The sequence below is a fragment of the Rhea pennata genome, chromosome 4, assembly GCF_028389875.1.
Source record: "Rhea pennata isolate bPtePen1 chromosome 4, bPtePen1.pri, whole genome shotgun sequence".
In the NCBI taxonomy this organism is placed as follows: Eukaryota; Metazoa; Chordata; class Aves; order Rheiformes; family Rheidae; genus Rhea; species Rhea pennata.
In genome coordinates, this window is record NC_084666.1 from 38831827 (window position 1) to 38854538 (window position 22712).

General features: G+C 37.1%; 1 protein-coding gene across 2 annotated transcripts in view; it reads left to right on the forward strand.

The window, feature by feature from the left end:
- Positions 1 to 912: 912 nt before the first annotated feature.
- GLRA3 (glycine receptor alpha 3) overlaps positions 913 to 22712 on the forward strand; it is a 92345-nt gene continuing 70545 nt past the window's right edge. The window contains exons 1-2 of one of the 2 annotated variants that reach the window (XM_062574674.1): positions 913 to 1031; positions 22430 to 22557. In XM_062574674.1, coding sequence (XP_062430658.1) covers positions 913 to 1031; positions 22430 to 22557 — 247 coding nt within the window. Of the gene's footprint in view, positions 1032 to 22429; positions 22558 to 22712 lie in introns of those variants that run through there. The other variant, XM_062574675.1, reaches the window with a different exon arrangement.

A 22712-nucleotide genomic window follows, 5' to 3' on the forward strand; every position in this document is an offset into this window, starting at 1 on the left:
GTAAAATATGCAGGTGTTCCCCAGCCCCCCTGTTTCCTGAGAGGAACCATGTCACCAGTCCAACAGGAGAGGCGAGGCAGGAGAGCCCCCTGTTCCTCACCCTTTCCCCGTCCCAAGCCTCAGTGAATTCACCCCAGCTCCTGAGCCGTACCCCCCCGTGCGGGCATCACCCCCGACACACGGCGCTGTGCTCAGGAGGGAACCCGGAGGGCCGGGGCTAGGTGGAGCACACAAATTGACGAGGAGCTTTGCTGGCGGAGGGCCGGGGGTCCCGGCCGCAGCGCCGGTACCGCGTGCGAAGGCGGGGGCGCGGAGCGGGGGGCGCGGAGCGGGGGGCGCGGAGCGGGGGCGCGGAGCGGGGGGCGCTCCCGCTCCCCCCCCACCCGGGCTCAGCGAGGCGCCCCGGGCGGGACCGCGCCGCGCCCGTCCCGTCCCGCCCCGTCCCGCCCCGCCGAGCTCCGCTCCGCTCCGCTCCGCTCCGCCGGGCGCCGCGGCGCTGGGGCGGGCGGGGCGCTCCCGGGGGAGGCGGCGGGCGGGCGGGCGCTCGGGGGGCCGCGGCCCGGCTCCCGCCCGGCCTCCCCGCCCGCCGCCGGCAGCCGCGGCGCCCCCCGCGCCGGGCCGTGCGGCCGGCGGCGGGGTGCCGGCTGCTGGCAGCAGCCGGGGGCAGGCGGGCGGGGGGCGGGCTCCCGCCGCCGCCGCGGCTCGGCCCCGTCTCGCCGCCTGCGATCAGCCTCCCGCTCTGCTCCCATGCGGAGCGGCGCGGCGCGGCGCGGCGCGGCGCGGCGGGGCCGGCGCGGGAGGGCGCCCGGCGCGGCGGGGCGCTGGGCGGGCGGCGGCCGCCGGAGCTCTCCAGGGTGCTGGGGCGCCGCCGCCCGCGCCGCGCCGCCCGTGCCCGAGCCGGAGCCGGTGCCGATGCCACGGACACGTCCGCGCCCGGGCTGGCCCGCGCCGCCGAGCAGCATGGCCCGGATGAGGTACCTCCGCGCGGCCGTCTCGGGATTTTATCTGTGGGAAGCCGCGGTGCTGCTCAGGTGAGTCCGTTTCTCCGGGGTGCCCGTTCCCCCGCACGGCTGAAACGCCTGCGACTCACGCAAAGCCCCGCCGCCGTCACCCTGCGTTTCCAGCCTCCCCGCTGCTGCCCGGCTGCCTCCGCCGGCTGGGCTGCGGCCACGCAGAGTTAAAATGCGTGGGGGCTTTGCCTCGCGAGTGACTTTGTAACATCTCCTTGCCTTGAATTCGGTCTTGCGTTTTGCAAACCAGAGGATGTGTGTCTCCTTCGCTGGTTCACAGTTAGGGGGTCTCCTGTTTGATCGCTGGATTTTAATCATGTTTTCAGTAGGAAATATAACATTAATGATCTTGACAAGTCTTCCGGTGCAAAATAGCTGTATGCATAAGTTACAGATAATAATCTGAATTGTGAATGTAGAGACTTCGGTTATTACGATCAGCTTTGGTCAGTAAAAGGAAATGCAGGGATCATATTAGGTCAGAAGAGACTAATGCAGAAACAGAAAAAAAATGATAGATGTGTGAACAGAGGAAATGGTTACAGAATTTCTCTCAAGAGGTTTAAGTACAAAGTACCATACCACTGGGCAGCCTAGGATTTGTAATCTGAAAGATAACAATACATCCATAAACTATGGCTCGGAGTAGAAGATTGGAGTTCATAAGCTTTTTTCTTCTTTCTGCCCAGCACACTTTTTCTAGCTAAACTAACGCTACGATATCAATGCAAGTATTCTTTTAATACAGAATCTGGCAGTGTGGTGATAGCAGGCTACAATTAACTTAAGTACTCTGATCATTCTAAAGATGAGGGGAAAACTTGGAAAAAAACCCAGACATGCAAAAAAGCAGACTTCAGTGTCATCACATATTCATTGCTGATGCAGAGTTAACCACGCTTGTTATCAACAAACATTCTAGCTCTATATTATGATAAATAGATTACAGCATATATCATGACACTGCTAGATTATTTTTAAGCGTCATTCTGTTGCTTGATAAAAATAAAAAAGGAAACTAACATTTGAAAAGTGCTTCTCCAGAGAGAGTTTTGGGATTATTCAGGTAAGGCATCTATAACCACAAATAGAAAGTTGAAGCAGCAGTGTGTATTGCCTCACAACGATGGCACACCCTGACAGGCAATCATAGGTTCAGAATGAATCTTTTCCTTCTTTTTGAAGTTAGTTTAATGATCTGTTTTGTATCAACATATATAACGTAAATAGTTTCTAGCGTGATTTTACTGTAATTGTTGCAAAATAAATTTTAAGGAAATGGGTCATATGGAAAGGGATTAATTGGCATTGGGAGGAAAGAGTAAATGCACATATATTACACTTAAAATTTTCTATTTGCACTGAATATTTTATGTTCAAAGTAGAAGACCAAACCCCTGTAGGGAGACTGTAGGGAGCACATGCAGTACTATACTATTATTATTTTACTACAATGTATTTACAGAACCTATTTTTCCTTAGGATATTATTTAAATGTCATCCTACTGTTGAATGATTAGTCCTTTCTTTTAATAATATAAAGATACACAGTATATTCCAAGGGGGAGGAGTGAAGATTATAGATTTTGGATGGTATTTTGCAATACATAATTGTTGACTAACATTTAATTGTTTCAGAATGTATACTGGCATTTTATTTTGCACAAATGCAAATCATTTTGTTCAATGTTCAAACAACTGTTGTATTACAACAACCTTATGCTCTTACATTACCACTTTCCACAAAGACCACAGTTATTTTGCTCATAGATCTAGGAGTACACAAACAGTGTTAGAGAAAGAATTCAGGAAGCTGCTCAGAATCTACATATATCTTTGATATGTATCTCAGCATAAAGACTGCTTGTGACTTTAGGTCTAGCAATACAAACTGAGAAACCTGAGGAAAGGCAGAGTCAGTAATGTTCATTCAGATCCACAGAGGTCTCCATGTCCAACACAGCTTGAAAAGTATTTTAAAAAAGTTAAAATACTAATGCTTGTAAAATTCGCAAGCTTCTTGGGGGCATTGATCCTAGTTATCTCCAGCTTTAAGCCTTGTGTAACCATTACACTAGAGCAGAGTGAACAGGGAATAGTAGGATATCACTTCCACTCTGTGTAAGACACAGACTCCCAGCCTTCTGTCTGAGTACCTACACAACACCCTCAGTGAAAAGATAGAGGTAGCAGGAATTCCTAGGAATAACCAGACCATAATTTTTTTCACTTGCTCAAACATTATGGAAAAGATAACAAATTTTCCCTGATATTCTGCAATATTAAAAGCTCTCCTACTCTTCATCAACAAGCATTCAAGGTTGCATGAGAGGACTGAAGGACCCTAATAGGGAAAACTTTCAATTCTTATCCAGTAGCCGTGAGACTGTTTAAAGAGATTCTTTAAATGTTATGCCTGTGAAGAAAGAGGTTTAATTTTATTTTCAGTACAAGCCAAATGGAAACAAAAGGTCTCTTTTTTAATACAGATTATATAATTATGGGCCTGTTGCTTTAATCAGCAAAGTCTCTGGACTAGCATGCTATGCAAGAGGAAAAATACCTGATATTTTTGTTGAATTTTTTTTTATCTTGTATTTAAATGTTCTTCAAATTCAATTGACTAAAAGGAAGTATATTTTGGGTGTTGCATGACGTAATTGTGAGTTTGATTTCTGAAAAACATTGTAGGGAAAACACGCTCAATTGTATTTCAGAATATTGCGCATACTTGTAGTACTGTATCTTAGATTAATAACATAATAATAGATTAATATATCTTAGATATGGAAACAAGAAATTAAACAGATAACACTATTATGTTTTCTAGTAATATACTTGAGGAATTGGAGAAAGGCTATTATCAGTCCCCAAAACAAGTAGTATGAAACATTACTGTTCATTAATGACTGCTAGCCCCAGCCCCACTGTGATATTAAGAAGTGGGAAGAGATGCACAAATGAGGATAAGGGCTAGGAAAAAGAATTTTATGGAGCCTGAAAATAACTATAAGTCACTATTAAACAAGGAAAACAAGCACTTTGAATTTGAAATTGTAATCACCTCTAAGACTGAATATTCCTCTAAGTTTTTGTGAAAGTAATAGTATTAACACAAGTTTTTCTGCATTTCTGCATTTGCCTGGATTACTGAGGGTAAGTTCCTATTTATAGAGCCAATACAAAGATCATATTTGTGAGTCTTAGGTGACACAGGTTGTATTTGTGAGTTAAACAGTTTTAAGACAGCTCTCAAACTTGCATGGGTTCCAGCATAGCTCTGTTCAAACTACTCCATCAGGGACTTTACAGGGATGCTGCTTTCTCCTTAAGGACAACAGAGACATTTTATGTGTGGACCTGTGTATGGGGAAAGAACAGGATAGGAAGGTAGGTGGCACTGTGGAAATGCAAAATAGATTCTGCCTGTATGATATTGTTAAGGCAACCATATTAGCATTACTTGCACTAAGATTCATGCTACAGTTAGGTTTATCACCTCTTTCCTCATTCCATTCAGTAGCCTATACTGGACGGAACAATATCTCAGAGACAGCTAACTACACTTAGGGTCTACATTCCTGTGGGAAAAAAAATCTCCATGCAACCTAACTCTTGTCTCTATGTCTGAGCTCACAGTTAGTTGGTTTTGAAATTATTCTTGCATTGCATTGCAAATTGCTAACAGATGAGTAGCTTTAAGAAACAGAAGGGAAGGTACTCTAACCCAGCAGCAGTTCCTTTCTTACAGAAATAATGAAGGAAAGAGAAACAACAGCTACAAAATACTCTGTTAAATCTGAGATGTCATCACAATCATCTTTGGAAAGGAATTTTTTAGAGCTTCTGAGGAGACTTCAGCAGCACGTTAAGATGTGAGACATTATACCTACAGTACTATTCCAGCAATAAAAGTCTGCTAAAGCTAGAATGTGAATAGGATAGTGTGTGAAAGAAAAAGTAGTAATTCAGGATATGGGTACAGAAGGAGACTATACCTTTCCTCTGAAGCCCAGCGCCATTTTCAAAAGATAGTTTATATGGAACAAATCAATCAACAGATTCCAGGTCCCTTGATATGTGTCAGGGAGCAGCAAGGGCAAGCTACTCTGTAAGGGAAGAGGAGCTGAGCTGGGAGTCAAGAGTCACAGAAAGCAGACAGGAGTAAATTTTACAGCCCCACAATATCTCATCTGCAGCAATGAGGCAGGTCCAAGGTCAAGGTAAAAAGTCAAGTCAGAAGGTCAGAGTCAGGCTCAGAATCAGGAAGGTGATAGACCAGGTACACTGTAGCCTGAGCAAAGACCAAGAGTGAGTCCCGGTATCCCTCAGAGAAAAATATAAAGAAAAAGGGGGTGGGGGGAAGAAAAAGAAACAGCTCTGGCAAGGGAGGAAGGGGTGAGGCTTCTGACAGCTTTTTATCAAACTGCTCTTCGATTCAGAGCTGGATAGCTGCACTACCAGAGCTGGCACACAGCCCAGGTAGCCCAACCCCTGGGATGAGGGGAATGAGCTCAGAGCTCTTATCAAATGTCAGGAGGAGAGCATCGGGCTTCCCATGCAAGATGTGCCCACAGGCCGGTATTTGAAATTCCAAAACTCAGACAAAGTTTTATCATAAATAAGTAATTCAAATTCTCTTGTACTTCAAATGGACCAGTGAAAATACTGAAATCCCTTTGTAGCAGAATAAGAGTTTTGTCACCAGCATTAATCTGATCAGGACTTTTATTACTCATTCCTTCTTTCTATTAAACAAAATATATTTTCCTAAGTGACCATCATTTTATAAGTTTGAGGAAGGAAAAATATCTGTAGAGTTTTGAGCTTATAATGATTTAAGCTGTAAAAAAATAAAATTAAATTACAAAGCAATCTCAATCCAGAACATGAATCTTTCAATTCTTACTGTCCTAGTGACATTTTCTTACTTTTCAAGCCCTTCTAATTCATCATTAGTGAAATGATTCTAACAACTGAAAGCCAGTGATATTTTGAGATGAGCACTGTACTACTCTACGATAATAAAATAGCTGCAATAAAATAGCTCTTCTATCAGATTAGTCTTGTCCAGCTATCTTAGGATTCATGGCAGTTTGAGAAAATGAAAATTTGTATAAGATCGGACCCTCTCATTTTAACAGATAGAAAATACAAGCTTCAAATCACTGTACTGAGTATTATGTAATAATAACTATATGGAACAATTCCTACAAATCAGCTTTGCTCAATTAGTAACAGAGAAGAGTCCTTCTGCGTGGTGTTGCATCTTCTTTTTATATTTTTCCTACTGATCCTCAAGATATTTATTATAAGAATCAGTAAAAGCAGATAGAAGCAAGAAAGAAGTAGTTTTACTGTCACTGAAATATAGTGAATAAATAGAATAAATATATTATGAACAGATGGAATAAATGACACCTTTTTGAGGAAGAGTATCAGCTACCAGCAGAAAGGGAAAATCTCAGAGAGCTGGAAAAGATACAGCCAGAAACTGTGTGTAACAAGAATGCAGGACCAAACTACAAGAATGGGAAGGGCATCAGGAAGCAGAACAGTCTACTCAGCAGTATAGAGGGAAAAGAAGGGGACAATCTTTGAGACTGGCCATTTTTTTCCAATAGAGACTACAATCCACTATTTTTTATGGCTTCTGAAACAATAGGCTCCTACCTGATCGATGACTGTAGATGTTTGTCAATATAAATGATAAGTAAGTAATAACAAAAAGGAGAAAAAAATGCAAAAACAGACAGTATGTCATTATAAAAGAACAGAAGAATGTATTAAAGGAAATTATTGTTACTTTTCCAGTCAGCTCTCTAATTAATTGCTCCAAAATTATCCAACAGCAAATAGGGTAAGAATTGGTCCACACTGCAATGAATTTTCTATATAATGAAAACTTACTATACAATTTTCCTGCACTGCATGGTTATCTTATTATTGCCCTAGCCCTAGAATAAATGTACAAAACTGAGTAGGGACAAAGAAAGTCATGGGTATTAACAAGTATTCACTCCCCTAAAGAATATCAGTCTTTTGTCAATATTATTATTAAGGAATATTTGGTGTCGTAAAACATGAGCTGAATGTAGATGCAGAGGAGAGCACATAAAATGCAGAAAGTTTGAAGAAGACCCCAAAGACACTTGGATACATGGGAAAATCAACTCAGTGAAACATTACAGTGAATAGAGAGCCAACACGAGTACTGAATCATCTTATACTGAGAGGTTGAGCTTGTTGCTATTAATCCATACGTGAGTCTTACAGTTAAAACTAAAATAGGAAGGGTATCATCAGCAAAATCAGTACAGCTGTTACATTTACAAAAGCAAACTAGTTTTTTTTTCCTTCTGTCTGATTAAAAATTCAAGCTGCAATTATGACTACATACCCTACTGTCTTAAGATTTTTTTTTGTGGCATTCCATCTTTGATACAAGAACTTATCCTTATTCAGCTACAAGCATTGCATCTTGTCACTTGTGCCAGTCTCATGATTTAGAACATCATGAGTAATTAAACATTAAAAAAGATACATTGGCATATGCTACTCACTTCACTATTGCCCAAGGCTTCACAGACTACATACAGTTTGCAGGAGACAACACCACACGTAGAATTTATTTCCAATTTCTTGTGAAAATGCTTTTTTCTTTCTTTCAGAATCTTGAAAAGTGAATTATAAACCCAACATAATCTAAGTAGCATCCTCTTTGAGGATTCAGTTATTGTAACATGTCGTATCTGAGATATGATTATGAATTGACTATTTAAAATTTGTGTAATTTTTAACATTCACTATTTCACAACTAACCAGTCAGCGGAAACATGTAGTAAATTTAGTTATACCAGCATGTGTCTTCAGAAGATGATAATTTTTAATTATTATTACTTTCAATCCATCTTAGTGGGTGACCGCAGAGCCTAGGGACTTTTTCTGGAAAAGGTTGGCTTACAATATTCTGCAATGCAGCAGGCCTTGATTATTGATAACATATTTAGATTTTGTCCCTTTAAGGCTTTCAATCTCATTAAGTTTTCAGTATTTCACTGTCATTTATTAGACTCAGTAATGCACAGGAGTTGCCATGCTCTGGCTCTATGTAGGCTATGACATACTCATCTGAAGAGACCAACTAAACTTCCAGTTTTGTGAACAACAAACTTGCTGGCTAAGAGTGGCTTTCTAGATAAATCAAATAAATGCTGCAAATTGGTAACCTGCTGGCAACAGTAGCGTTAAAACTTTACATTTTATGAATGGAGAAGTACAAATTTTGAAATCAATTGTGATTTACTGTGCCTCTTTGAAGAAAAGTTATTTTAACTCTCTTTTAGGAAAAATCCATTTTAATTGCCTTGTGAATTTATTTGGTACAGAGTGAAAAAGATATTGTATATAAAGAAAGTGTATCTTTTTCACTTAAGTATAACTATGGATCCTGGACATCTTGGCCATTATAATTCCCATTCTAATCTGCCTGTATTATAAGAGAATTGCCCTGGGGAGAGAGGCATCGAGTAAAGCCACAAAACCAACTTGAAAGTTCTGTGAAAGCCTCCTAATCACCGACAACTAATTTAGGGTCAGTGACCAAGGACACAGAGACGTCTCCCAAGTTTTCCTTGCTCCTAGGTGACTATATTAGCCCAGCTGGGTAGTCTTAGGCTGCAGCATGCGAGAAGGTAGCCCACTGCACAACTAGTGCAAGATCAGAGAATTATTATGTGGTGCACAGATACCAGTCCACCCTGCGTCCCTCTGCTACAGTCATATATTTTATGTAAAGCACTGACTTCAAATGGTTAAAATATGACTGACTGCAGTACTGTAAGTTAAATTTTAATTTTGTGCCTAAGCCTCTCTATGATGCCTCCATGAAAGCATGTATTTCTTAGCGATCTTTTCCCTATTGCTACCAGGTCTGATGCACTACCATTGATGCCATTAGTAATGGAACTAAAAACAAAGTGGTCAGATTTCAGCACCACATCTGGACTAGATCCCATAAAATAATTTTTGGAAAGCTAGAGTGTTTTTTTCATTGTTGCATCTGGAAAAAATAGTGTTTTACATAAACCTTTTTTTTTTTTGAAAACAGAAAGACAAAATTTATCAGATGTTAGTTGTGAAAAATAATTTGCAATAGTTATAGTAAAACAAGCAAACTTCTATCTGTTTTCCTTCAGCTTTTGCACACTGAAGATCTGGTTCTTAGCTGTTTTGAACATGATACTGCAATTTATTTTTACATAAAGAGAATGTGAAATGCATCCACTTGAGACAGTAATACATGATTACAGAAAGTACAGCGTAGTAGAGAACTGGAACTAATGGAGACATTTGCATCTAGTTTCTCCTTACTTATAGGGTAAAATTGAATCTCATTATATCAAAACTTATCCTAAAATTATAATGCTGTGCAAAAGAACTCTTAAAATCTCTGGATATAAGAGTACTCAAATTTTCACCTGAAATCAGTGTGAGGACGAATGCACTTATTCAGATTTCCTAAAAAAACTGCTCAAGTAATAGTTAACAGAATGGCCTTTTTCATCCTTTTTTTAATAGTGGTTACTCCTTCGGGTGATGAAGTGTCTTGTAGGCAATAAAGACCAGAACACATTCAAGTATATTTTTCCTTCACCCAGCTTATTTCCATTTTTTTTATATGAAGTTTAGAAGACTGAGATGACAATCAAGGAGGCATGGTATACATAGCACAGGCAAGACTAGGATAGCAAATGCATAGCAGATGTGTATCTGGAAGGAATTTTAAACACCACTTTCTGTGTGTGAAAGAGCCACCACTGTCTGTGTACGCATAGTGGACCAAGATAATTTTGGTGGAAATATGAAAGGCTAATAGCAGTGTTTTTTAACCTTCACGTTATTTTCTCTGACTTATTCAGTAAGGAATATGCTTCAGTGCATGCATTGGAAACACTAGATTCTGTCATTTTGTGGCATGAATCCTGCCACTCTGAGCATCACCCTTAAGTTCAACCCTGTTGTCGCCTTGAACATTGTATACTGGAGGACTGTAGTGTTGATTCTGCGTATAATTAAGAAAAAGGAAAAAAGCTACTTCATTCATGTAGTGCACATACATTCACACACCTGACTGAACATCAACATTACTGTTTCATAGAAAATTCCAAAATTCTGAAACGGTTTTGTTGCTTTTCCAATGCATACCGTGAATTTTAAGTTGTGAAAAGCAGGAAGAATCTTTGCCAATGCTGTGGGAGAGATGTTCAAAGACATTTTTGAAGACTAGAACCTGAGACCCCACCTTCGACACTTTTAAAGATCCTTCATGTGCAGTTCCAGAGCAGCACTAGAAAACTGACCGATGCTGAGTGCATACAAACACCAGACAAGATCCCACACAAGCCTGCCTACTTTTCCTTAAAACTGCATTGAAACAGATATGCTTCTGCAAAACTGTATTTAAACATTCTCCAACTATAAATATTTTTCCTCATTCGAAAATTCTTAATAGTAATAACATAATATTACTCTATAGTTAGCTGGCTAATCAAAATGAACAATTTCATGAACAGTATTTTGGGAAAGAACTTTATATAGCCCTGAGTTATATTTACTGGTAAGTCTTAATTTGTCTAGGCTGATGTTGCTGTTGAAATATTTTATCTTAAGGTGAGTGACTCTCCAAACTATATTCAGCTTTCCTCTAACTTATATCCTATCAAACTTATATTGGAAAAAAGTGTCATCTTCTAAACAGCTATCTGACATGCTCACAGAAGATATAGGACAACACTGTTGTACAAATACAAGCAGAACTTCCCTAAGGCAAACGGAATAGTGTTTAGTTGAATTATGCTTTAGTTTTCACAGGCCCTACAGCATTAGTTAAGAGCTGAATTTTTCTAAGTTTGATAAAGCCCTGTGCTTTAATTCTATTATAGGATTTTCTATAAGGTTTCTTGTGGGTTGGAAAAAGAATTGTTTGAGAAGGAAAACATGAAAAAATCCTGCAAATTCCCAAATGTTTTCAGTTTCATTTATGGTTTTCAACTCATAAAGGTAGATTTTTAAAGCAAAGCAGAGCAAAGGGAGGAACAGTAGTATGCCTATGCAGTTGTAAATGGTCATTACTGATGATTATCACACGTATCCTTTTTCTGCAACACACACCTCGATGGGTGTCGTTCCTGATTATACTGAATGACACTACAGAACCCAGTAGATGCAGAGTAAGCTTATGGGGCAATGGCACAGCAATAGTTAAAAATCTAAACAGTAAATTAGAACTTGTAAAACTAGCAATTTGCAGCTGCATGAGTTAGAGGACATTTTGAGACACAATCAAAATACAGGCTCAACCAAGCAATTATAATCTGTAAAATTCTTCTTGATACTCACAGTCTGTTCTTAGATTTGGAAAGAGTTTTTTTTGGGGGGAAAAAAGGGTTTATAGACCTTATCCAGGCAAAAGTATAATTTCAGTCAATTCTCCTTTCATATTAGTGTTGTCTTATTGATATCAGTTGAATTATTCTTCATTATGGTGGTGAAAGACACCAGTCAGTTCCTGAACATATTCAATCAATTAGAGGAATCGTGCATTAATCATAAAACCAAATGTAACTGTTCAGCTCTGACAAGCATCCATGCTAGGATATCTTGTGTTACAAAAGATAATACTGTAAAATTATTTTATTTAGAGGTTCCTGAAACTATCCGTTACACCACCAACTTCTCTCTATTGTTTAGTTAATATGCATATTAGTTAATATGAAAAATAGTCTTTATAGTGAGATAGTAATGCAAGTTCAAACTATGATAAATTGGGGATTTGTGATTTCTATTTTCAAAGAAATTCCATTCACTTCAGTTGAGTATTATCTGTCTAAGAAAAACCCAGTTATTTGAATTTTGGGAAGTTCAGATTACCTTTAATTCAAAATAAAAGTTGACAGAAATCTAACACCGTCAGTCTCTGGAAGAGTCTTGATTTAACAATGCAATAATAAGGTTTTGCTCATTACTGAGGGTAAAGGTTGAAAAATATAAACTGTCTGAATTTGAATATTTGAAACATTCTTCTGCTCCTTTTTCACCTCTCTGGGATAGCTTTTTCCCCAAAATGTCAGTAGAGAAATATTAAGAAACTATAAGACACTAAGACCTGAATTTAAAGCAATTATGAAAATCAAGTACACAACAGGCATAAAGAGACTATTCAGATACGAGGCAGTTCTGAGAAAATTATGAACAAAGATTAGAGCCAGAATTCATAAAATATCTTAAGAAGATTCAAACGTTGCATGGCTAGATTTGGCAATAATAAATTTGTCATACAGACGAAAATGAAATTAGAGAGACAATCTGTAGTTTAATGAATCCACATCTAATTAAAGTGGAAAGCCATGTCTGTATGTTTATGAAAAATGCTGACAATCAGTTTTTTTCTTTATCCTAAGAAATTTTTTTCCAAAGGAGAAAAAAAGCATTGTGCATACATATACATACACAATCACAAACACCATCAATTATGTAGAAATTTAAGCCTGGTTTAGAATATAAAGCCCTTTGATCGGTAGAATGAGGATCAGGTCAGTGACTTTAAAAGACTTTAAAACCCATTATTCACTAGTCTGCGTCTCTATTAGAAAAAGCTGAAGCATACTACAGTGATTCAAAGCTTTTTCAAACTGCAGTACCTAAAGTAAATATGCTTATGGATATTATATCAGCTTACTTTCATTGCAAACAGAGCTGAAGAAAGTCTGTGGGGCTGAAGCAACTCTTACCTGTATTGAAAAATAGAGAAAAGAATATTATGCTACAAACTAATCAGCAACATCATAACAAAATGAAGGTAATTAATCCATTGCCTAACCTAAGAGCACTAAAATGCTGTATTAAACAGAATGAAACAGAAAAATGAAAAAACGAAATCTAAATCTGAAGGAACAACCATTTTTATTAGCTGCATTGAAATGCAATCCCATATATTTTTTATGCAGTTCTCCTTTCTAACCACTAAAATAATAAAGAATAGACAATTACTGATCTTAAATTGGCAATTTACTGTTTGTTGCATGTAAAGATTTGCCCTTTGTCCAAAACATCTCTAATCTCTGACTCAATCCTACCTATCTCTCTGGCATTACATCAAAAATTAATCTGAGTTATTGAACTTCTTAAAAATAAGAGGATAAGAGGGTCACTAGAAAAATCAAAGAGTATGAAAAATCAGTGAAGAAACCTAACCTGTCACAATAAATGTTTAAAATTCTCCCGAGGAGTTTTGTTAGAAAACAGCTCTTCAAAATCTTATTGGCAATAAAACGCTTCTGCTTCTGCTGTCGAACTGACAGTCTTTTCTCTGACAAATGTTAGTTAAGAATTCTGTGTTTGTCTCTGAACTAATGAAATCATCATCTAAAACATCGTAGGATATGAAAATCTGCATTTTCATTGCATTAGGTACTGATGACTTTACGAATAAGAAAAAACAAAAGAAATTTTATCTTTAATTAGTGAGCAATACATTACTGTGGGAAAGACAGCTGGAATCTCAGTCATTTTTGAGTCACTGCAAATTTAATCTTTCTCCTTCATTTGGCATTGTTGAGGTTTAGTACATTTTACCCTCTTCCTTTATTTATTCTTTCACCAGTGTAAACTCATTTTTCTTTTTTTGATTCCCCAGGCTGAAATTAATTCATTCACCAAGAAAGCTCAAGAAGAATTATTTTAGTGCTGGAATAGAAAGGAGGAGTTGGGAGAAGAGAATCTGTCTTCTCTTAGCATAAACCTTGAACTATAGAAAAGGGTCAGGTTACCTAATTCAGGTAACCTGGTTAGTTGCCCGGGGTTCACAATACGGCTAGTGAAAAGAGAGTGATTCATCCAAAAGTGTTTCACACAAAGACCCTAATTCTGAGTCTTGTCTTACTCTTTCTGTGTGAGCTGCAATGGACTGCAGTGACAGCAGAGTCTGTGGGTCGCTTCCAGGACTAGATCCGTGCAACTGTAATCCTCTGACACGGCTCCTAGCTTTCCAAAACAACTTTGACTTTTTATTAATCAATAGCAGAGGCTGTTCATCAGCACAGGCTGCTGGCAAACAGCCTCTAATAAGGGCAGGCCATTTGTCTTGCATTTACTCTGAGGGATTTTAATTTTCAGTAGAGTTTACTTTAAAATTTTGCTTGAAATTTTGATTTTTTAAAAAATATTTGCTTTGAACACATTTGTGCCTCTCCTGAGCTCCATTCCACATTGTTTGCATCATCAGTAAATCTTTCAGAAGTTAAACTTGTTTATTCAAATCAAAAACAGTGAAATACATTTCTCTTCTGACACAGCTGTTTAAGGTAACCAGCTTAAACACCTCAGAAGAGCATTAGTGTCATGCTACTTGACTGAGCAAATGCATTTTAATGACAAACTGTCCAAAAGCTTGGTATTTTTGGCAGGTTTGGCAGGCTCAATCTTGGAATAATATTTGCAATTTTTACATACTCTGAATTCAGATCTATTTAGTACTTTATCTACTTTAATTTGCAGATAATGAGATAATTAGTTTAATTCCCTTTAGAAAAAAATCTTACGCTTCTGATCATTTAAAATACAATGTTCACTTTTCACATTAATCTTACCAAATACTTTCTATTAATGGGTATAAATTATACAGAGCAGAGTCTAAAGACTGTTCTCATATCACTGAATCTTACTGCTGTAATTTTCAAAACACAGTGTTAAAGTATTTTCAGATGATCGGGCACCAGGTTTTTGAAGATCATTTTAGTTTAGCAGGCTTTGTTAATTAAACAGTCATACTGAAAAATTCTTATTTTAAAAATAACAAATTCTATCACCATTTACAGCATTACTCACAGCTACAGAATCAAGGGAAGTAGTCCTGAGATTAAATCACCTAGCCATTATTATACTCATGAGGTGAACCAGTGAATAAGTACCAATGCAGATTAATTTGCTGAAATGCTTTTGCATATTGCTGTTTGTGAGATGCAGCAGAGCACATAACGGCTGGCTGCAGTTTATGCTTTCCTTACGAGTGCGTAATTAATTTCCTTGAGCTGCCCTGTAAAGCTTTTTAATGTAACATGCATTAAAAGGATTCAAACATCAGCTGGATAGTACCACAAACACAAGATCTGATTGCTCCAGGGGTTTAGCCACACTTGCTGTCTCAGAGAATAAGCTAAATAATGAAATAAAAGCACTACTGGACCATTGCAATGCATGAAAAGCATCATAAAACGGCACTGTAGCATTCATTTTAAGATAAAATACAAAATTTTATTTTGTATCAGACCATCTGAATGGTCTGTATTTGAAGTGCTGATGGAAAGAAAGAATTATTATCATATGAGAAAGTTCACCAAGCCAAAGATGACAGAAACTTGACTTTCAACAATGATATTAACGTAAAATTTTCAAGGTAAAATATATAGGTAGTCTACCTGTGGAAGGAAGAAAATGAACATACTATCTAAGTCAAAGGTAATTTATATCAAATGTTTTCAACATTAAATTAGTGAGACCTTGCAGATAACACTCAAAATAACTTGGATAAACTATGGCACTGCTCTAACTTATACTTGGTAACATCTCTGTAGTAAGTGTCTAGCAGAAAAGATCATTACAGCACACTATACTCATTTTTCATCTCTGTCATCCTCCTGTACCAGCAACAAACTGGGAGGAGTCAGTGGACTGTGTGAGATAGAATTTCTTCCTTATAAGCATTCTTATATTAATATTCTCAGTAGCCCACTACCTCTTTTCTTCAATATTCTCAAATAATTGGTTACAATTTTAAGAGATGAAACAACATACTGAAAGTGATTAAAAAAAAAAAAAACTTGAAGATGAAAAGTTCAAAAAGTTTTGACTCTATCATAATATTTGATGGGAGAAATCAGTGAAAATCGGTACTTTCAGTAACACAACAGTGACATGAAAATCTGAAAGTCAGTATCATTGAAATGACTTTCCAAAACATGACTTTAAAGAAAAAACATACATATAAAACATCTTCATTTGTAGAGTCCCTCTCCTTTATTTGCACTTTCAAAAAAACAGGCACTATTTTGCAACAGACAGCAAATGAAAACTCGAGAGTACGCATGCAGTCGTTCTTCAGAAAACACACGGAAATAGTTTCTGACTTTTGTGGCTCTAAAATCTTAGAAAAGAAAACACACTTGTTTGTGGAGGTTATGAAATTCCCTTTGAAGAGTTCTTCTTCAATCACTTCTTTTGGAGGAAAGGAAAAGAGTTAGGTTTCCTTTTTACCAACGTGCCTACTTTATACAGAATTTTACATTGGTAAAATTCATGACAGCTGTTTTTTCTTGCAAACTGAATTACCAGTGCTGCTAGATGAGATCTCCCATTTAAAGTGTGTAGGTGGTGGGTGCTCTTGCTACATAGTTATCCTGACTATATATTTTTTTCTAGTTCTGAAATCGTAATCATATTAAAAAAACAACAGTAGCACAAACGTCCTCACCACAGAGATTAAAAGAAAACTGAATCCATTGCCTGCAAACATAGTCAGACCTCTCATAACATCATAATATCTTTATCAAGTTTCACCTTGAAACAGGGAGGGATTTTGTATCCCTACTCTCAGGGCTAGACTATTTCTGAAGTGTTTCAACGGTTGCAAACCTTTTAATTTACAATCTAAATTTATTCTTGGCCACTTTCCATCCATTTGTTTTTATGACAATGTTATCATTTAGATGCCAAAGTTATCATTTAGCTTAAATTTCTTTCTTCTTTGCAGGTACATGCCATAGGTAGCACATTAGCTCATTCTTTCCCTGAACTGGGAAAGTACTGATTTTTGCACTGGCTGTAGTTTGTTAGCAGCTCAAGTACAGTTTCCATTCTGGGGCTTAATTCTGTGTTAAGCAGGGAGGTGGAACTGGTACAAGAACTGCAGAGCAAGCCAAATATCCAATAATGAAAGGAACTGAGCAAAATGGACCAACATTACCACTTGTAACATGCAACTCAGGTTACAGGTTACTTTACCGGTACTTGAAAGTCTGCAACCCAGCCCCAGGGCAGAATATCTCTGGGAATATACCAATATATCACTTTTCAACTTCTTCTATTACTTCCCTTCCTTATGCTCTGCAAGTCCAGAATGTGCCTTTTGCCTCTTGGCAGTCTGAAGATTTTGGCATGAGATCTGTAACATCTACTCCTAATTTACCCTGCTTTTTATAGGTTTTCACCAAGCTACCCATATATGAAACACTTTGTATTTGGTTAAATTGTTTGTTCTAGAAAGTCATACTGTCTTGACTGGTACAGTTTCTTCTATTAAGTTACCTTTATTATTAAAACCGTGTGCCTAAATTCCTATTTGAATTTGTCTGTATCTCATTGATTATTCTTTCACCTTTCTTCTTTAGATTAAATGTCCAGTACTTTCCACCCTTTGAGGTATTTATACACTTCAATCATGTTACTTTTCAGTCTTCCTTTTAATAGCTAAGCAGGTTGGGCTCTTTGTTACTGTAAGGAAATTTCCCGAGCTCTCAGATCATACTTTAGTGGCTTTGTTCAGCACCTTTCCTAATGCTTTAATGTTCTTTTTAAAACTTGGACACAGAATTTGATGCAATGTCCCAGAGCTTGTTTCATTAATAGCATATAAAATAATAAAGTGACCTTCACGCTCCTACTCACTCCCACAGTCTTTCCATACTCTTGCATGACGCTGTAGTGCAGTGAAAACTTCACCACAGCAGTGCTGAGCTGTTCAACACGAATTCTGAATCCCTTTCCAGACTCACTCCTTTCCTAGGTACAGTCTCCCACTCTGTAGCTGTGGCTCGTATTCCCAATTCATATATCTGTAAGTATTCTTATTCTCTCTGTTTTAGACTATTCTGCTTAGATGGACTTAATTTCAAAGACTGGATTACTTCCTTGCCCTCGTCAGGATTTATACCTCTCTCAATTTTTTGTGATTCTTAAGTTTGAAGCACCAATGACTTTATATTTTATTTCTAGATCACAGATGACAATGTTGAATATCGTCTTTACTACAGCTCCCTACAAAAACTTTTTGGCTAGAATTTAAAATGTGGGTATATTCTACAGAAGTCTGTGTCTTGGCTAGGCAAGGTGTTTTCTTAATTTCTAGGACATCCCACTGTAAATGTCCTCAGCTTGAGCTGACAGTTCCTGGCTCAAGTATAACTTTTGGCCATGCACTGTTACAGGCCTGTGACATCAGGAAGTTTTCTTATTTCTGTCCATTAAATTACAACTTGATGACTTGCAAGGCATGAGGCAAAGCTCATTCCTCTTCAGGTTTTAGGCGAGCAGCAATTTAACAGGCAGAATAATCAAAGGACAACAGTAATTATAGTCCTGGTGATTCTAATTTTCTGTCAATGCCTCTTTCTATATGACAGGCTATCTTGAATAAAAATTTTCATTTCTAGCTTTTGATGGTCTAAATAGAGCTGCTTATAAACAATTTTTTGAATACATTGTTTGACAACAGAAAAAATGGAATTTTTTTTGTCGCTTTTTGTCCACTACTTTAATTAATAAATTTCTTTTCGATTGTTAAGCATGTTTAATTTAACTAGGTTTAAAATGTTTGAGAAAAAGAAATAAAGTACTGGTTTGAGTCTGAAATTTGAAAATGATTTAAATCCTTTTAACTGATAGTAATATTTACCAATAACTCACAGGATAGCCACAATACAAAAGCACTATGGTAGCTAGCACCCTTGTTGACAGCTTTTCCTGGTGAAATATGAATAGACCAGAAGACTGGGAAGTTACAGTTTCTCTCCAGTAAAAAATTTAGGCAATGGGAAATCCTCGCTGACTTTGCCTATGAACAACTGTGTACAGTTTTCCTTCTTGGTAATTTAAAGCTGCATAATTAATTGCAGCTTTGTTTGGTGTAGTTTACTTTCGAATGCACCACAGGATATAAGTTTTGATGACACTAAATTATAGGAAAACACATGCACAAAATTCTTAAAAAAATGCAACAGGTCACAGTAGATTCCCTCCAGATGTGCAGAAAACTGTTCTTGGAATAATACATCAGTTGTGTGCAGTGAAAAGAAAGGTTATATGCAGAACGTGGGGGTTAGGTTCAGCTCAGCTGGTTAGAGCGTGGTGCTGCTAATGCAAGGTCGCGGGTTCAATCCCCGTATGGGCTACACTGAAGGTTGGACTAGATGATCTTCAGAGGTCCCTTCCAACCTCACCATTCTATGATTCTATGAACTCCCATTAACACTAAAAGAAGCTAACGTCATACTTCATGAAGCAGTGCAACCTTGGGCACCTAGCCCAGCCTTACCTTTCAGAGGTAATGTACAATAAAACTGAAAAATCTTTATTATGTGGAATCAATTTTGATGATAATTTGTATACAAAAGACCAGTACTTTGCCAGGTAGGCCTTCCTAAAATCCACCTCCATACTGAAGGTTGACTATACCACCAAGTTTTGGTCCTTTTTAGTTAGAAGAGTATTCCACAAGTCAGCTCAGATAGATGAAAAAAATATTTACCCAACAGCTTCTTGAAATACATGTTTTCCACTAAAGAGAATTTGAAAGGGTAGAAATCTGCAATGCACAACCAGCTTTTACGCAGGAACACCAAAGGAAAATTTTCTTTGAAGAAAGTTTTAGTTACAAATTATGGCTGAGATTTCTAGAATAAACTTGATTATACAAAAAGTATTAATTACCCTGAATATACTTTTTTCAGAAGCTGGCAATGAAATTATTCAAGCTATTCTTAAACTTAAGCTGACTAATTATATTAAATATTTAATATTTAATATGTATATTAATAAATAATTATATTAAATATCTAAATAATATCTAAATAATCTAAATAATATCTAAAATAATTATATTAAATATCTATCAACAATGCCATGATGTCACAAAAAGGCAAAAACTACCTTGGGAAAATCAGTGGTCCTAACAACAATTATTTTTTTCTTACTCAGCATTAGCTAATGCTAACATCTAATAACCTTAATTTTAAAACACTGTAGTCCATGGCAGCCTTTAAAAACAATAACAACAACAACAACTGCAATTACATAAAGATTCTAGAAGAAGTTAAGAGAAGTGAAAAACAAATTTTCCATTCAGAGAAAGTGATCAATGTGGAAGCTGACAGGTCTACCAGTATAAAAGAAATAGCTAAGCATGTCTATATATATGTCTCTACACCTATAAATATCTATTTATATGTCGGTGTGTGTACAGGTACTTGATTCTCCATAGCCTTGCAAAGAGATAAAGTGCAGTGAAGTAGGTGTAATTGGGTTTTCTCGTTTTTGTTTGCTTTATAACCATGTATAACCTTTTACAGAAATACAAATGACTCCGAGTTGTAAGACAGCAATGAAGCAGACCTGTTTAAAAGATTTGATGAAAACAATGTCAGAGGCCAGCAGGAACAAAACCCATCCCTGTAAATTTAAATTGCACTAGGAAAGGAATATGTTGAGTGCTTATTTTATCAGAGATAAAAACCTTATCCAGCCATAGAAAGAAATAAAGAACTAGGTTAGCTAATAAACAACACTAAAGCAGCATCTTTACAGAAACCAGACATCAAAGTTTTACAAAAAAATTAAAAATATGCAATCAACATCCCAAAGAATAGAATAAACACTAGGTAAGCAACCAGAGGGATAAATGTATTCTTTAACTTTCTAGGTTTAGTTAATATTACAATTAAAGTACTTTATTGCTGACCAAAACAGAGGTTTCTATGTCAATATGTGCAAGTCCCCCATGCTTGTTGCAAGCAACAGTTAGTATGAAAGCCTCCCTTCCAAAAAAATATTTTTTATGGTTTAAGATATTAAATCCAAATTCCAATTTGAAGATAGATTTTTTAATGTACCTTCTAAATAGAAGTTGCCATAAAACAGTAACTTTCATGTCCTGAGTAACCCATGTAACTAAAAAATTAATTTTAATGGCTGAAAACATTTATTTAGATGACTGACAACATGTAGCTATGTAGCCATGTAACCATCCAACACACATATGTATCAACAAGAATTTGAAATGAAAACATCTGCTGCAGTTTTTGGAGAAAAAAATAGCATTCTCAGTCTGCATTAACATGGTGTGTGCATACAAACATATATCTACAGAATTTTTTCATTTCTGAACAGAAATGAACAGAAATTATCTATTGTTAATTAGCAAAATTCGGTGCAAGTTTTTAATGATTTAGAAAATTCCTACGGCTTTTGCATTCTTTCCTATGTGTAACTCTAAATGAGGGCATATTTAAATACTTCTGAAATAATTAATTGGCATTAGTAGGAAACAATTGTCTTAAAATCAGGTAAGTAAAAGAGATCTGCATCTTTCTGCAATAGATTTTGACTAGATATCAAAATAACGAAAAGTTCTAGCTTTTCTCCAGCTCTTAAAAGCATTAATGGTTTTAGTTGCACAGTGGAATACGATGTTACTTGCACTATTGCATATATATACAGTTATTAACTGTGTTCATTTTTCAATGCATTGCCCAGCACTCAAGTAAGAATTCTACAACAACAGGCTTTTTCTACAAGACCTTTTTCTTAGGATCCACACGGTTGATCTCAGTGCTGATATTCTTCTCTCTTGACATGTGCAGAACACACTTTAGAATGTCAGTAGGAGTTCTGCATATGTGTGGCGAGGAGGCTATATGAGATGACATTTGCCATGTGGCCCTGAGATGAAAATTTTGCCCAGAGATAGTTCCTCCAGAAGTTTTTTTTTTTCCACCATAGTGGTCATTTTTGTCTTAGTGGAAAATGAACTTCAAAGATAATGTTAAAGAATGCAATTTGCCAAGAAACTCTTTGGTATCATATGTATAAATATCACCATCAAACATTCACTGAAACAAAAAAATGGTACTGGTAGTACTATTCTATAAAAGATTATTTTTTATAACATAGGCTGCTATTACATCACACTCAGTTAAACAGACCAGTCTTAGAGCTGACTCAAGTTATGATGTTCCACACGCACAGCTATTAGTGTAGATGATGGAACTTTTTATTTCTGCAATTCTGTATAAAGTATCAATTACTGATGACTGAAAGTGTATTAATATCCAGAAGTCTTGAGGAAGTAACACCATCCTATCAACATGCAGCTTAGCAAAAATGTTTAAAAAGATATAAAAAGAAATTACTATTTCTATATAAATGAATTAAATTATTTTTGCTATTACTATTTTTAAAGCATAAGCTGAGTAAAAAGACAATTTTAGCTTTGCTGTTTTCTTGTTCATTCACTATTAAATAAAGTGATTGTGAAAATTTTAATTTTTCTTTAAAAATATTTCTAATGATTGTTTTTTTCTTACTGTTAGCTTGGTAGCCACAAAGGAAACAGACAGCGCAAGATCTCGTAGCATGCCAATGTCTCCATCTGATTTCCTGGATAAGCTAATGGGTCGGATGTCAGGCTACGATGCAAGGATCAGACCAAATTTCAAAGGTAACTTCAAACCTAACCTGTCACATAATTCTGTATTTCTTTCACAGAAATGCAATTTCTGGAACAACTGTAAAAAAAGGAAAAAAATAAGAATCAAATATACTCTTATTGAAAAAATGTTACCTTCCTTTCCCTATCTTTGCTATACATGAACT